General features: G+C 39.5%; 1 protein-coding gene across 1 annotated transcript; it reads right to left on the bottom strand.

Moving 5' to 3' along the window:
* Positions 1-93: 93 nt before the first annotated feature.
* On the bottom strand, positions 94-15,047 carry RAB18 (RAB18, member RAS oncogene family). The gene is made up of 7 exons (XM_039707777.1): positions 14,892-15,047; positions 12,138-12,193; positions 6,945-7,006; positions 5,082-5,154; positions 3,485-3,603; positions 3,338-3,404; positions 94-1,838 (listed from the first exon to the last, which is right to left on the bottom strand). Exons 1-7 carry the CDS (start codon positions 14,957-14,959, stop codon positions 1,660-1,662), a joined length of 624 nt encoding a protein of 207 aa, XP_039563711.1. The 5' UTR covers positions 14,960-15,047; the 3' UTR covers positions 94-1,659.
* Between the last annotated feature and the right edge of the window lie 1,704 nt (positions 15,048-16,751).

Raw genomic sequence — 16,751 nt, 5'->3', positions numbered from 1 at the left:
CCTTTACTGTGAGGCTACAAAAGCCAAAATCCTTTGACCTCAATGCTAACAAACATGATTTGCTCAGCCCACATACTCTGCATGCAACAGTAATGCAAATCTAAGATTTTAATATAATGTTTATGCATATTTAATATTAATTACAATTACATTCTTAAATTATCCTACTACATTAACAATACTAGATACAATATTTAGAAAAAACAACTAGCATGGTTAAGCCTTCAAAATTTGGTAAGTTTTCTATCAAGTATAAAACAGAATAGAAAACAAAGTTTCCATGTGAAGAAAATGTATTTTAACAGAAGCAGCCAAACCCGGTGCAAAACACAGATCACGTATGCTGACATTTAGACAAAACCTTGCAGTAATAAAAGATGCTGTCATTCACTATATTTACAAGAAACTGACTAATAGTTCATTTACTGACTGCACTATAGTGATTATTTAAAAGTCCCACACAGCATCTTTGTCTTGTCCTTTAGAAATAATTTGTACGTACGAAATGACCTTGTTTAAACCATGTGCTAGAAAATATAGAACTCTGCAATAGAAAGAGGTTAAAAAAAGTTGAATATTGTGGAAAAAAATTTATTTAAGTCTATACAAGTCTTCTGAAACAAACCATTGGCTTTGATACAGTAAATTCAAGTGAATACTCATTGCAATAGTATTTTTTCATACAGAGATCAAGAAGCCCTATAGCTTCCCATTTAGTGTCTGTGACAGAAGTTTTATTTTGGAATAAGTAGCTGCACAAAGCAGACGTGATAAGAGATCTCACAGTCACAGTGAGCTACAATTGAGATAAACTTATAGTACAAACATTTCAGAAAATTAGGAATCCATACTGAAGTGTGGCAAAATGATTCACAATGAAAGAACAATGACATCACTCAGAGCCCTTGCCAATAATGAAGACTTTCTGCAGCAAGTCTAGAGCAGACCATCATAAAAACCTAGAGTGCAAGAGTACCACAAATTTAGTATATAAATATCACAGGATTAAAACTCCAGTTAAGCCATCAACTGAAGTGATGATTAAAAGGAAAACATGGCGTCTCCCAGCTTTGCAAAGGAAGCTTTCAAAGCATCTCTTCAAGAAAGTGCTGATGCCAACTAGGGCCTGTGCCAATTTGTGTTTTAGACTGCACTGTTGAAAGACAAAATTTTAGCAGATTTGTCTAAGAACTGTATAATCCTGCTGTTTTTAATACCTTAAAAAAAGCATTTACTAGAAGAGATGAAATGTAACGTTTATAGTTCATACTGTTTCCAAGATCTGTGCACACTATATAGTTCTATAATTTCAACAGAATTTAAAAATAAGACAAAGAGCAGACAATGCAGTATTTGTTAGATGGATTTGTTTAGAATAGTTACACAATTAATGTATACAGTTGTAAAATTTTTAGTGCATTTGTTCTTGCACATTATTAATGCTACTTATAAAAACCTGAAGATTGCAAATTGGGCATGCTTACCATAACATTTTCAGACTGGGAAAGCTGCAGAACATTTTTTCTACAAGTGTTCACTGCCATGATACAAAACAAATATGTGCAAACTGCAAGGTCCCTAAAAATAGCATTTAATGACTTTATGTACAGAAAGATGTAACTATCTGTTTAAATATGCAAAGAATAAGCTTCCCAAAGTTTATAACATAGAACAATATCCACCACATGCTCCTCCTCCTCCATATCCATCTTCCTTGTTTGATAACTTTACACCTCTGTTTTGGCTTTCACTTTCCCACAGTCCAGGAGTCTGAATGATTTTTTCGACAAGTTCTTCAAAGGCACACTGCACACCATCACATGTTTTTGCACTTGCCTCTGGAGAAGGGACACAAAAAAATCAAGCGTTAGTATATCGTGGTAACTTGTTTAATATTTCTCTTTCAGTTAAGTCTCAATCTACAACACACTTAAAACTTCTGCAACCTATTCCTAAAAACACAGCGGTGCCAAAATTGGAAACTATGTGGATTTGTCACCACACAGGTAGCACCTCAGAATATTTTTAACAGAAGAGCTTTCAAGTCAAATTTCTCCTGAACATACAGAGACAGCTATAGCCTAGCTTTATTTTCCTGTGGAAAGCACTCCAATAAGAAAAATTTGGATTCTTGTCTGAAAAACTTGTTTGCCATTCTGTGTTTCAGTTCTGTACATTAATCACAATGTACCATCAGACCATACGAATCAAGGATCCATACTGCAGATCTGGGCAGTCTCCATGATAAAACTCATCTGATAAAAGCAATAATGCATCTCATTCCTCTTGCAGTTCACAGAATTCTAGATAATTTCAGTCAGGATCCTTACTTTGACCAAGACTAAGAAACCTGCCCACAGGTTATGTTATGTGAACATAAGAAATTGTTGAAGCCCCACAAGGGCTTGCCCTGTTCCTCTACGTAGCCACACAGATATTCAGCATAGGTAGCATACATATACACACACACACATACATATATGTACACTTATAGTCTAATTTTCATTTTTGTTTTCATCTCCCATGCTCTTAGTAGCTTGTGCCTCAACCTTGAACTTTTATTTCCACATCTGACGCTGTGGCTAAAAAGAAACAGAGCAGGACACTAAACAAAAGTAAATCTTCGGTCAGAGACAAAGAATCTAAGTCTAAGTACAAGAATGAATAAGTACATATCAATGAACTGCTTTGCTACTGGAATAATCCTGTAAAGTAATTCCTTCTGATCCTTAGGTGAAACACATAATAAACATATGCATAAAGAGTCACTTCAACACCCATTTTTTAATTTAGCATTACATGGCTTTGCCTACAAGACCCATTTCATTTTGCAGCAAGATGAGACCAATATATTTGCTCCAGTCATAATTATGTCATTATTCAATCCCACCCACCATTCACAAGTTAATTATATACCTACCTGTTTTTACATCCCAGTTCTAACACAGATTTCTCTCAGATACCAGCCATTTTGCTATACTGAAGGCTGGCCACCAGCACCAGTTTTCCTTCTTTCATTTTGCTCCTGTTATTAAATTTAGCAAGTCAGCTGGAGAATGAAATCAGACAAAACCCCAAACAGGTTTCATCACACTATGGAGAACCTGTACTCTGACCTTCATCCTTATGAATTTCTACATAATCATCCACAGCTAGAACAGGTATCTGGACAGGCACAACTTTAAGAAACAGGAATTTCCATTATCTTTGTGTCCAGCACAGATGAGAAATATCATTAATTGGACTGTATACATAAAGATTCTCAATCCTACAGAAGTGGTACTTTCCCTTATGTAACAAAAATCAAGAAAGATCTCTGCAAGTATCTATAACATACCTATGAACAACATGGAATGTTTTCTTGCAAATTTGAGGCCTTCATTTCTGTCAACTTCACGGTTTTCCTATAATAAAACAAAGCATTAATATTCCTTATTAACAAAATATACCAGCAGATTACTCACTGCAGTTGAATTTGGTTTACCTTATCAATCTTGTTTCCAACTAACATTTGCACTATGTCATTCCTTGTGCAGTAAGTTTCCAATTCATTTAACCAGTTATCCAGCTTGACAAAAGTATCTCTTCTTGTGACATCATAAACTGAAAGATATTAGTGATATTATTTCACAATATTTTTCCAAGAATTACAGCTTACATTACAAAAGTTGCAAAAATGATGGCTTTTTTGAATCAGAAAACTGAAGGAGTTCTAAAGATTTAAATTTACCTTTTGTACAAACAACTGGAAAGAAAGCAGGACATCTAACAACTCAAACCACTGAGGCAGAACAACTCCAAGCTTCAGCCACCTACAGTTCCCAGACTAATATTCCTTGATATACCCTAGCTTACAGGCTAGGGACTATCATTCTCCTAGGAATTCTACACTAGCTGATCCCTCATGTAGGATATTTAAAATCACTACACAACAGCTATGCAAACAGGACAGCATAACCTTCAGTACTGAAGCTATGAAAGTGGGTTTTTCCTTTGTTTTCACATCACATGTGCAGATAGGCATAAACAGCTCCTTTCAATCAAATCTGTAAGTTGGCTTGCATGAACAGCCTTATTTTTTGAAGACAGGTAACAAAGAAATAGGAGATACTGTATAAAGGGGAGAGAAAGAAGGTTCTGCTGTTGAGACTATCTGGCAAACAGCGCTTGTTTACAGCTTTCAACAGTAAGTAAGTTGCAGGTTCAGTGCAATTAAGTGACTTGATACAACATGTTTTGACAACACCTTCCTATACCAGGAAGATAACACAACTCCCAACTTGGGAAACCTACCAGGAAGTCACATGACAGATGTTATTCCCCATTAAACAATTTAACTAAACACAATAGCTTAGCAAGACTCTCTTAAGTCAGAAGCAACTTCACAAAAATTAAATGTACATCCCTGCCCTTACTTCAGTCAGCTCCTCACTCCCAGCAGTGGAGAAGCAGAATTTCAGAGCTCAGTGCCTAGCAAACACGCTTCCATACACCAAAAAAAGCACAAATGAGACTTGACCGTGAGGCTGAAATTATGGGTTTTGCCTGGCTTTCTCAAACACAGATTGGTGCTTTCTACATGTCCAGCTGGTCTTTTCTATGTGATTCTCTGTGTAACATTCCAGCAGTTAGGAAACAAGTAACAAAAAACCTTAGCCGGATTCCACATGGTTTATATTATTAGTTTCATTAGGAAAAAACCAACGAGAAGAAAAAGCTGTATACAGAGAGACTACACTGAGGAGATTTTTTTTTACTCTGCACTTAGTAAGCACAGGCAAAAATAAAAAGCAATAAATAAAAGACAAATTCATGACAGCACAAGGACAACAGCTCCAAGCTATCCTTTCAGAGCGTAGTAGCTTTTATTCTCATTCAAAACTCAGAGCTTCTCAAGCTGGTCAGATTGACTACATGAGAAAGAAGTTGAGACACCAAGATGTGTTTATATGAGTTGTTCAACACAGATACAAAGATTTTAAATATCACTTACATATTATATAAAGGCTATATGAGTTTGTGTAACTCCAATGCATGAGAAAACCATGAAGATATGAACTAGCATGCAAAGATATACTTACCTAGGATAACACCTTGTGCACCTCTGTAGTAACTGGGGGTTAATGTCCTGAACCGCTCCTGACCTGCAGTATCCTAATAAACCATTCAAAAAGTTCCATTAGTCACAATTTGAGCAGAATACAGTTTAGCTTTCAGGTATTCTACTTCTAATGAACATACAGAGTAAGATTTAAACTATATTCCACTAGCAGATTAGCTGAGCTTATTCCATCCCCTGCTGTTTTACTACACATTAATTTTGAGATTTTATGTAGTCTGTCCCAGGAAGCACCTTTGAACTATTAGATGTAGCATGTAACTGGATTATATAACAGTAAGATGGCCACTTCTGCAAAGCCATTTCATCTGCAGCTAGTATTGCAGCAACCAGCAAGAAAGCAGCACAGCTGCGGTACTAAGATTTTCTAACAAGCATCACAGCTCATGACAACAAAACCAGTTCCCTCACTTCAATCACTTGCTCCAGTTAAATTTGATTGAGTATCTGGGTAAATGGACTAACATGCTATAACACAGCAGAAGCAGGAATAAGTCAAAGGTTTCTCTGGTTTTAAGCAAAGTTGAGTTTACATCCCAAAATTTAAAGGGTCAATAGCGCTGAAAAAAACCCCATAATCCACCAAAATTAGAAACCTGTTTTCTTGTCAGAGATAAAGTTATAGCGCACACTCATTGAAGGCTTTATGCACAGAATATTTAAACAACTTCCTTAATTTACCTAGGTTAGAAGTGACACATGAAACACTGTGGATTCCCTGACAAAGAATCTGGATAAGCAAACTAAACTTCAACATTCTACAAGCCACTCAGTCAATGTCACACATCTAAAACAGGCTTTGTGTCATGATGCACCATCACAAAATTTTCTTTTCCAGTTTACCTCATGATTATTTCTATTTACCAAAATGAAAGAAAAAAAACCCCTAACTTATCATTCCTTGTTTTGCTATCAGTCTGGTTTTCCTCCTGCACCCATTCTTTATTTTCTGTCACACTATTGCATTTATTTTCCTTGTCAAACCCATTTATTTCACTGATGATTACTACTGTAACTAAGACATAAGTCCTGTTTGTTACTAAGGTATGAAGCACCCTCCAAGCTAGAGAAACACTGCAATACACATTTCATACTCTACTACTACTTCCCAAGAAAACAAAAGGTCTGATATCTCACTTATACAAGAAACAAAGTTTTAATCTTGCTTGGTATGAGAAGACACAACTGGGTCTGACTATTCAAAAATGAGCTTCAAGTCACAGAAGTGTGGAGGCTGGTTTACACAATGGAGAATATTTTTTAAAAGCTTGGGAGTACTTTTTCTTCACTTGCTGTAAGGGAAGCTCTACGTTTAACTATGGCAGAAGTTAAACACACTAAAGCTATGATTACATACATTGCCTCTCTCTTTGAAATGCATCTGCTACAAATAATTCTGATGTTGAGCTTATAAAAGTCTTTGCATGATGGCTGTGAAGTTTAGACAAAAAATGGGTCTAAAGAGCACATATGAGCACACAACTGTAATTCTTAACCTATTAATACACAACCTCATCATTAGAGGCAAAATTTAGTAAAGAAGTGCACCCTTCTACTGATTTAATACCATTTAGTTCCTTCTTTTCCCTACTTCTTTCCCAACCAGATCTGCAATTAGTACTGCAGAAGCTCACAGGCAGCAGAGCTACCCCCTCAGCCAGCCATCCCACAGCTCACTGCAACTTCTGAGTGCTGCAGTATTAACCTCCCACTCCTCCAAATCACCTTCATACTAACAGAAAAGGATTCTATACAAACTTTACATAATAGAAACCCTAGCTATTCCTAAAGAAAGCAACACATGAAGAACTTAGGAGAGACTTACCCATATTGCCAGTTTAGCTTTGTTTCCATCAACTGAAATAGTTTTCACCTTGAAGTCCACACCTAGAGGAAGAAAAATATTTTAGATCTTCAAACATATTACAGCTATCTTTGAAAAAACAATAAAGAGAAATGGAAAAAATAAAATCAAACTCCAAAAAAACCCATGTTTTGACATGAGCAGGAAGAGTAAGTTCCATTAGCTATTTATGAACCTTGCTCAAAATGTAAGGTTTTCTTGGTGACATGCTTTTGCAAAAACTTAAGGGGCTTTTATGCCATTGACTCAAAATATCTTATGGAAGTAAGGCAAATACTGTATCTCGTGTATTAAAGCACCTATTCCAGGACAAATTTTCTAGTTCATAATTCAAATGGATTAACTTTCTATTCATTACTCACAAACACTCTCCAAACAGACAACAAGATAATGGTCCTACTAGTCAGTCATCTACTCCAACGTGTGACAATTCTTCCCCTTCATGTATCCTCCACCCCCAGGAACTAGAGCCTCTCAACTGCTCAAGGACAAGATGCACAAAACTCAAGCCAAGAAGAACAGCATGCTAGTGCTGCAAATTTAGGCTTATTAGACTGAAAATTTAAATTATATAGTGACACACATCTGTTTGAGAGGTTCATCAGAATTATGATGCATTATGCTTTAATATAACCTTAGCTTATTAACAGCAAGTAACTACCAGAAATACACTTCAAGTATTTCAGAGTGACTTTCACTTCTCACCAGGCAGCAGCTCTAAAATGAAGTAGCAGTATGGAAAGGTGATACTTCTATAAGAACAACTTTCAAGTGCAACAGCAACCTTTTTGTACTTGGAATTACAATGTCAATCATCACACTCCCTACCATAAAAAGAATTAAAGTATTCTGATGCAAAATGAGTAGAGCTTGGGATGAGTGTGCTACACTTACATTCCCAAATTCATGCAGACTACAAACAAATACAAGCAGCTGCCAAAATACATTCAACTTAAAGTCACAAAGGATATATAGGATGATCAAGAAACTGCGTATTACAAGCAGATTAAAACTTCAGTTGCACAGAACTTCAAAAGAGCTTTGTTTCAAAAAAAGTAAATACCATTTTTATTCCACTGTTTCACAGCTTCAGCTCACTGAAGTGTTCCCTTAAGTGTCAGGTGTTTCTCAGACAACATTCTGCACTGGAAGAAGTCCATACTCTCTTTCAAGCAAAATTTTCCCAAAGTACATCAACTTTTGTAGTAACTGAACAGAACTTAGATTTTTTTCAGGTACTAGGACTCTTAGTCCCTAGCTTAGCAGTAACACAATGCTAAATACCATGCACAAGAATGGTACATTATTCTACAGTTATGTTAACAGAAAAGAACAGTTGTTATTAACTTTATTTTAAACGCCAGTTCTCAGAACTTTACCTAGTTCACAGAAGACTGCTTTGCTAGCAATTTGACTCAATTTGATCTTAGAGAACATTCTGTTCTGTCCTCTTTTCAGCACTCAGCAGTAACTTTCAGACTAACAGAATCTCTTTCTTCCACTGTAATTGCATGTTTCTTCCCCTGAACTCCAAAAATCCCCATCTGCAGTTAGGTCAGCATGTCCAACAGTTCACAGTGCATTCTTTTCTCCATTTGTCTGGCACCAAAACTTGTAACCGCAGATATTACAAGTCTGTTGGATACTTAACATGACAAAATACATAATAATTATTTCAAGAAATATAATTTCTTTCTTAAGATAAACATATTTTATGCATTCTGAAGACACAGTATCCTTCTCCCATTCAGTAAACACATTCAGTATCTTGTGCCTGCACAGTTCAGCAATTTCCATTTAATGGAAATGGATCTATATACCTTTATATTAGCCTTGCAGCTGGTTTAAAAATCACTTTAAATTTTGCAAGATCAATGCAAGTAAAATAAGAAACTAAAAAAGTGAGTAAACCTCATGCATTAAACTGTTGAAAAGCAAAATTATGAAAATTAACTAATAACACACCGAAATACACCCTTTAAAGTGATTGCAACAAGTGAAATAGAATTCTAACAAACAAAGGAGCTTAACACATGTAAAAGCCAAAACAAAAAGAAAACTTTTAAATACTTGGGTTTTTGGTTGCCTATACCTGCTATAAGGAAAGAAAAGTACAAAAAAATTTTAAGGCTCAAGAAAATCTCATTGAATTGAACAAACAGGGTACTTATATTTCCTAAAATCAACAGACATGTTTGTGTGACAGGTATCAGTTCTGACCCTGCAAGAGTGATGTGTCTGCCCTTGACAGCAGAAAGCTGACAGTGCTTTCCATCAGCAACAAGCCAGCACTGCTAGCCTCTACTCCTGTGTGCTACACCTCCTGCCTCAGCACTACACACTAACATACTACAGCCTCACATCTGTAAGAAGCAGCTCTGTCACTGACACTGCTCTCACATTCAGGCCACCAACGCTACGCTGTGTTTACAGTAAGTGCACAATTAGCTACAGTGTAGTGTTTGTGTTGTAGGCAAGTGACAAGCTAGACAGCTTAGGAGTTTGAGGACTCCAAATGCAAGGAAAGGTAAAAAGTTAAGAAACGTCAGATCTCACTACATCACTTCATTTGCAAAATACGGGTTGCACTGAACACTTATCTACAATCTCTCCTACAGAGAGCAAGCAAGTGAAAACAAGCATGAGCAGTAAGGAAAACAGAAAATACTGGGGTACAAGTAGTCTGGTAAGATCCATGTGATGAAGCCCAACAAACAAGCCAGCCTCAAGAGAATACAAGGACAGGTAATCTGCCAGGTTAAATACAACATGTTTAATCCAACTAAAGCTACTAAAGCTGAACTATTTGCCAAAAGCAGCTTATTCTTTGAAGAAAATCACAGGATTTTTACTAAGTTCTGAAGAATAACCCACATGAAACAATAATTTAAGGTTTCTTTTAAATTGCACCCAACAGGTCTGTGCAATCTATAAAGGTTAAGATGTCTCAACAGCTCATCACAGGGGATCAGTTGTACTGCTGCCAAGGCTTTCCTCAGTATTGTGGGTTTGTGTGCACTTCTTGCTATATCTTAAAGAAAACCAAACCAACCAAAGTTCTCCTCACTTTCAAACCAAATTTTAAAAAATGTAGTCATGTTAGCCAGTTCAGCAGTCAGTATGCAGATGACATTGAAAGACATTATTTATAGTCCATTAATTTTGAAAAAGCACAATATTCTTCAGTTTCAACAGGAGAGGCTTTAAAACCTCTTCTGTCCCCCAACTCTCAGAACAAAATAGTATGTTTAATTAGCACAAAAAGAACTCCAAGCCAAGACTCACAAAATGTTTTGACATTTCACCATCTTGTTAGTACCTGAAATTGGCATCTAGGGTCTGTCTTCGTGCAGCAGAATAGTTACCTCTACGAACTCAATCCAACTGTTTTATCTATATGAACAACAAATCATGCCCTGAATTTAAATCTGACATTTTGCTTCTTAGAAATACATTCACCAGAAAAGTGGCGATGGCACTGGATAGTAGCTTAAAAAGAAAAATGAGAAAACAAATAAGAACCTACTTTGTCCTCTTCCAGTTAAGCTGACACAAAATGAATCTGCTATCCCCCAGGGGCCCCTCACACCATGCTGTAGGACTTGCACAGCTGGGGTCACAGTAGTTCTACTGCACAGCACTACCTCAAACATCAGCTGGCTGCACCTCACAGAGTGATCTACGCCAGCATTTGCTCAATCTCTAGAAACTGACTTTTCCTGCCAAATGATCACATTCATTCCAGATTAGTATATTTGCTATCTGAAGTAATGCTTACATTGAGTACTCTTCCTCCTTTTCCACACCAGAAATACAGCAGAGTAGGACCTGCCAGCAACAAACCTTGAAATGTTGCTATTTAGCAATCCATGATTAGCTACCACACGTGCTGTTGTGCATGCTTACAAACCCAAAGAAGAATTCCTTCGGGAAATATTTCCTTAGTTTCTCAAATGATGCCAGTTTTTGACGCAGACACAAACAGCAGAATGGAAAAAAAGAAACCCCAGCATTAAAAACAAACAAAAAAACCCCAACAATAAAGATGCCCACTCAGAGACTGAGCTACTCTTTTGGTATCCAAAACATCATGAAAGCTGAAGTAGCTATTCTGCACTAACTGCCTGGCTCCCGTGGTTGACATATCAAGAAAGTAACAGGACCTGAAGTATATACAGTGCCAGAACTATTAGATTAGAATCCAAGATTGCCATCTTTACCACCTGATCTATTTCATTCCTGTTGCCTTCCACACTATCCTCCCTCATGAACTGAGGTGGGGCTACTTGCACAACTTCATTTTTTATAAGCAATGGAATGAACAAAAATAGGCCACGTTCCTCCCCTTGGCTTCTCAGTGCTTTATATGAAATAGTACTCCTGAATCTTATTAATGTTAATGGAAAAAAAAAATCAATTTATTTAATTCTTAATAAATTAGACAGAGCTGGTTTTGCTTACCAATAGGCGAACTCAAAAGAAAAAATTCTATATAAGCTCTTAGACAGAACTCTTCCTACAGAGAAAGTAAAAAATTCAACTGAAATGATGGTGTGAAAACATATCTCTATTTTCCATAATTTCAGTTGGCAGAGTTGCATCACACTCTTAAAAGCTCCATTTTGCTCCCTTTGAGAACCAATCCACCTAGTGCATCCTGCATTCTGGGTCACTCTCCCCCAGCACAACTGAGCCATGCTGGTAGGTATAATACCAGCACAGCAATGACACATCACTGCCTTTTTCCCCAGCAGCTCCAGATTCCTGGCTCCCTTCCACTGTTCTCAGGAGTCTAGCTGCCAAGGAACTGATTGCTAAGCAGAGGAAAAAAAAAAGCCACATTGTAATTTCCTCTCTACAGAGGAAAAGCAGACACTACACAGAGCCCAGTGCACTTCAGTATTGTTTGAAGTTGGAAGAGTTAACACTACCTGCTACAGAGTCTGAAGATAGCTACCAAGTATCATGTTACACAGACACAAGGTCTGGACAGCAATAGTATTAGTCACAAACCTGACAGCTATTCTGCACAGATAAATCAGTAGGAGAGTAGTAGCTCTTACAGAATTCATATGTTAAACAAGTCTGAACAAACCAAAATTTTACACTGAAAATGTTATCAGTTTTTCTAAGGTAGTATCAGCACATACTTACCAATTGTTGCTGCAAGTTCTGGGTCAAATGTATCATCTGTGAACCGCAGCAAAAGGCTGATAGGGAAAAAAGAAAAAAAAAAAAAGAGATACTATTATTGCAGCATATGGGGAAAAAAAAAAAAAGAGAGATACTATTATTGCAGCATATCCATACCTTGCTGAAAGCTTATAAATTACAAGTCTGAAAGGAACAGCAAGATCACATAGCTAAATAAACTCACATTTGATTTTTTTAATTTATTTTTTTTTTTCGGTAGGAGACAATATATGGAAAAAAGAAAAGAACATGGAAAGAATAGAGCAGACACGCTCTGCTACCTGAGTCCATATCCCTGCATGTATTACCAAGAACATCTCTTTGAAAACAAAGTACCACACAAGTTGTCAAATCAGTTGCCTGAATAGTCATGTGATCTGCTTTGCAAAGCATTTTACTTCAACCTTATTCTATTTTTCTTCTCCCAGAATTCAGTACAAAAGCAGTATGTTTTGTTTCAATATTGCTTCACACAGTATTTCTGTAAGCTTGAGAAACAAATAAACAAATTCCAAGTCAGCTTTTCATCCCAGAAATAACTCCTTGAACTGGGCACACAGAGGAACAGCAAGGACAACACCCATCAGAAATAAAGCCACTGAAGCTGAAGAGCAAAAATAGCCCCCCCGTGTTTTATGATTCTGTATTTCTTTGTATTAACAACTCACACACACAACATTTCCCCCATCCTGATGAATGTGTTTGCCACCAACAGAAAAAGTTACAACTAAGATTTAACAGCACATCACACCATAGCACTGCAGAGTCCCTTAAAAAAGTGCCCATAATGCCACCAGTGTCAAATGTAAATATTTTTGTGAGAGACAAAGATTCTGAGTGTGCAGTTCCTAAAATCAACAGTCTTATACAGCTGTGGCAAGTGCACGTGGCAGGCAGCTGTTTGCTATGACCACGCTTCCACTAATTTCCAGGATGGAGAAACAAAACAAAGCCTTATTTACTTTTTGGTCTTCCCCAGCACCCTGTTCTTTTCTCCTCTTTTTGCATGTGAATTTAGAAGTCAGGTGCTTTTTAGCATTTGGACACAGTCCTCCAATGACAGTGTCCACTGAAATTCCTTTATTTCAATAAGGATGAGTGACAACTCCAAGTCAATCACAGACCAACGTTTTTTTCTCTCCTTACTCCAGAACCCCAAAAGCAAATGGTAGCTTTACTTACCAAAGAATAATTAATATAATAATATTTTATTATTTTAATAATAAATATTACTTAAATAATTAAATTATTGAATTTAAATTAAATTTTTATTTAAATGCTAAATCACAGCACACAGGTTTTTAGATTCCACAGATAGTTCTATAAGGATGTTATTTAAGAGCAGCTATTTTTAGTTACAACCAATACTAATTTCATTCAGAGCAGAGAAATTATGGAACCCTTATACTGCTACTAGAATAAAACCATCATTTTACCAATCTTGCATGCCTAGCCCAGCCAACTTCTACCTTTTTTTCATATGTAGCTATCATCTTCTACAAAGACTCACAGGGACCATGTTTAGGACAACATTTGTTCAGAACTCAGGACATCAACCACTTACTCCACCTTGCCAATACCTGCTTAGCATCTGACCTTTCCTAGTCAAACAATAGGTAAGAGACATAAATTTAGGAATAATTCAATATTAAGTTCCTGTAGCTGAACAACTCCACTGCATTTTTATTTTCTCCACAAAATGCCTCTTTTAGCAAGCTTTCTGCTGTAAACAAACATGTATATAAATAGGTATGTTAAACCCCTGTGTTTCACCTGCCCCGGGAAAAATTCTTCCATATGGCCACTCATATGTGAGGTGACATCAACTCAAAGAAATTTGCTCAGGTCATGTCTGTCACGAGAGCCCTACTGTACTCATTATCAATTCAGTAGCTAACTCAAACGAGTAACTGACAGACTTTTAACTTTTTTTCCCCCTAATTAGCAACTTGTATGCAATTTGGGGTCACAGCAGAGGACATATATTATTGCCACTAAAATATCAAATATAAAATTACTGGTGTGGTACATACATATAAATCCCTCCTGGATTTATATCCCACACCCTTTAGTAAAAACTATGTTACTGTAAAAAAAAAAAAGTTAAAAAAAAATAAACACAAATAAACCCCCAGCTCCTTAGCGCTGCTATCTACAGCTTAGCCAGAGCCATGAATACAGCAGGGAGGAAGAAACCAACCTCAATGTACTTGATAAAGCTTATAATTAACAAAACCCCCTGTGTTAGAACTACCTTGCTGCGTCCCCGTGCTGCCCCTCACACACCCAGGGCCGGGCCACTTGTGACTCTGCAGATATGTGTTATGGCCCAGACGCTAACCCGAACGCGCTGTGCAGCGGTACAAGGGTGGCTGTATCCCCGCAGGGCGCAGCGCTGCCCCGGGCACGGGCGGCCCAGCTGACCCGGGCAGCCGGACAGACGCCCCGCTTCATCCGCTGCCAGCTGAGCCTGGCACACACCAGCCCGGGGCCGGCGGCCGCGGGAGCGCGGAGGAGGATGAGGAGGAAGAAGAAGAGAAGGAGGACGGGGAGGGAGTCTCTCCCCCGCGGGAGAGCTGCCCGGGAAGGGAGCTCCCCCGCGGGCCCGGCCCTGCGGGGCGCAGGCCGCGCCCAGGCGGCATTGTCCCACAAGGGGCCTAGGCCGGAGCCGGCCGGCCAGGAGAGGCTGTGCAAGGCTGGCGGGCGCCCCCTCACCTGGACTTGCCGACGCCGCTCTCGCCGATGATGAGGATCTTCAGGGTGGTCAGCACGTCCTCGTCCATCCCGGCGGCGCCCCCGGACCGGCCCCGACCGCCCGACGCTCCGTGCGCAGCTGCGGCGGCGGTGCTGCGCCTGCGCGGGGCCGCCCGCGGTTTGTTTACAGCGGGCGGGGCGGGCCGGGCGCTGCGCGCATGTGCGGGAGGCGCGGTGTGGGGCGCTGTGCGGCCGGGCCGTGACCTGAGGGGAGCGGGGGGGCCTGGCGGGGTTTGCAGCTGCTGTCGGTGTCAGAATCCGGGGCCGTGGGGAGAAAAGCGACCAAATAAAATGACAGCGGGTTGTTAGACATTGGAATGGGCTGCCCAGGGAGGTGGTGGAGTCCCAGTGCCTGGAGGCGTTTAATGGTCGTGGCATTCAGTGCTGCGGTGTGGGTGACAAGGTGGCGATCGATCATCGTTCGGCCGCGATGAGCCCAGAGGTTTTTTCCAGCCTCACCGACTCTGTGGTTGCCTGCGGCGCTCGAAGGCAGGCGGGCAGCGCCCGGGGCCGGAGCAGGGCCGGCTGCCGCCTCCGCAGCCTGCCGCCAAACACGGGCTGGGCAGGGGCCAACCGGCCCTGGAGCCCTGCTGGTACGGGACACCAAGTGCTTTTCTACCAGCGTCTTACATTCTCCCTCAAAAGCCAAGAATGTTGTTTGGTTGGGTTTTTCCCCGATTCCTATGAGATAGTCTCTTTATACCCAATTCGGCTAACCTGCTATTATGGCTTGAAACCCACCTCAGGCCATGTGTAAACAAGTGCAACTCTTCTAAAATTAACAGCATACGTGTCAGGCATGAGCCTGAGATTCCTCGACCGGTGCTGTAGTCCTTGGCCCTGCTGAGCAGCCTCTGGGCAGGCCAGAGACTGATGGCATCAAACACAAACAAGTTCAGGCTCCTCCACAATCACAGCGATCAGTCACACAACCAGTCGCTCCAAAGGAAGAGATCAGGCCATGTCAGCAGTTTGCACAAGGCAGGTGAACTTGTGAGGCCGGCGTGGTTTTGTGAGGCCGGCGTGGTTTCTGTCAGAGCGATGGCTGCAGAGGGCACAGCTCTTCCAGCAGACTGCTGACTCTGCTCAGCGTTTGCCTTCACCTGGATTCCAGGGTCAACACAGAAACCGTTCTCTTGTAAACCTCTCTGTTGCCTGGCTTCTTCCACTTTCAGGATCCAGTCTCCTGACTCTTTTACCTCAGAAAAATAACTCCCAGGATGAGCACAATAACAGTAATTATCCTATTAAACTATGGAAACATATTCTATAATTAAATGTGCAAACGGCTGGCTGTGTTTACAACACCACTGTGCCTGTTTGTAATGAATAATCTAAAATTTGTTGAAGGTGTGACAGTTTTCGTAGTCTGGATTGTGTTTTGGAGTCATGCAAGAAAGCAGAATGTCTATACTCTAGTTTTTGTTGAAGTGTACAGGAATTCTGGGGTCTTAGCATGGATCAGGATGAGGATTTGAATTTGGAAGGCATATCCAAAGAGCAAAGTATTCCACTAAGGCTACTGAATGTCTTGAAGTCAGAGAGTATTTGTATTCTGTGATTAGATTTTTTTCCCACTGCAGCCATAGAATTAAACTACTCAATGTGGACATTAATCCTGATTCAGATCATAATGCTATACCTCACTCATAATGAAGGGTTGGTCAGGATGGCATTCAGATCTTGTACTTTAATGATGAGCATACGCAAAAACAACAACAACAAAAAAAAAAAGGCATGACTTAAATGAACAATTCTGTAACTCATGGATGTTATGTTTTAGACCCTCTTAGGCATGTCCTCTGAGAACGGGTATTTCTC

The sequence above is a fragment of the Passer montanus genome, unplaced genomic scaffold (assembly GCF_014805655.1).
Source record: "Passer montanus isolate IOZ18808 unplaced genomic scaffold, ASM1480565v1 scaffold10, whole genome shotgun sequence".
NCBI lineage: Eukaryota > Metazoa > Chordata > Aves > Passeriformes > Passeridae > Passer > Passer montanus.
The sequence above is the reverse complement of the archived record's forward strand: the minus strand, read 5'-3'. Positions and strand labels throughout refer to the sequence as shown.

Excerpts from the sequence above, each read along its gene's own strand:
- RAB18 (XM_039707777.1), bottom strand. The coding sequence starts at position 14,959 with ATGGACGAGGACGTGCTGACCACCCTGAAGATCCTCATCATCGGCGAG. Across the intron at positions 7,007-12,137 it reads AGAACTTGCAGCAACAATTG|GTGTGGACTTCAAGGTGAAA; the intron begins GTAAGTATGTGC and ends TTCTTCCTCTAG. Across the intron at positions 3,405-3,484 it reads TTGGAAACAAGATTGATAAG|GAAAACCGTGAAGTTGACAG; the intron begins GTAAACCAAATT and ends GTTTTATTATAG.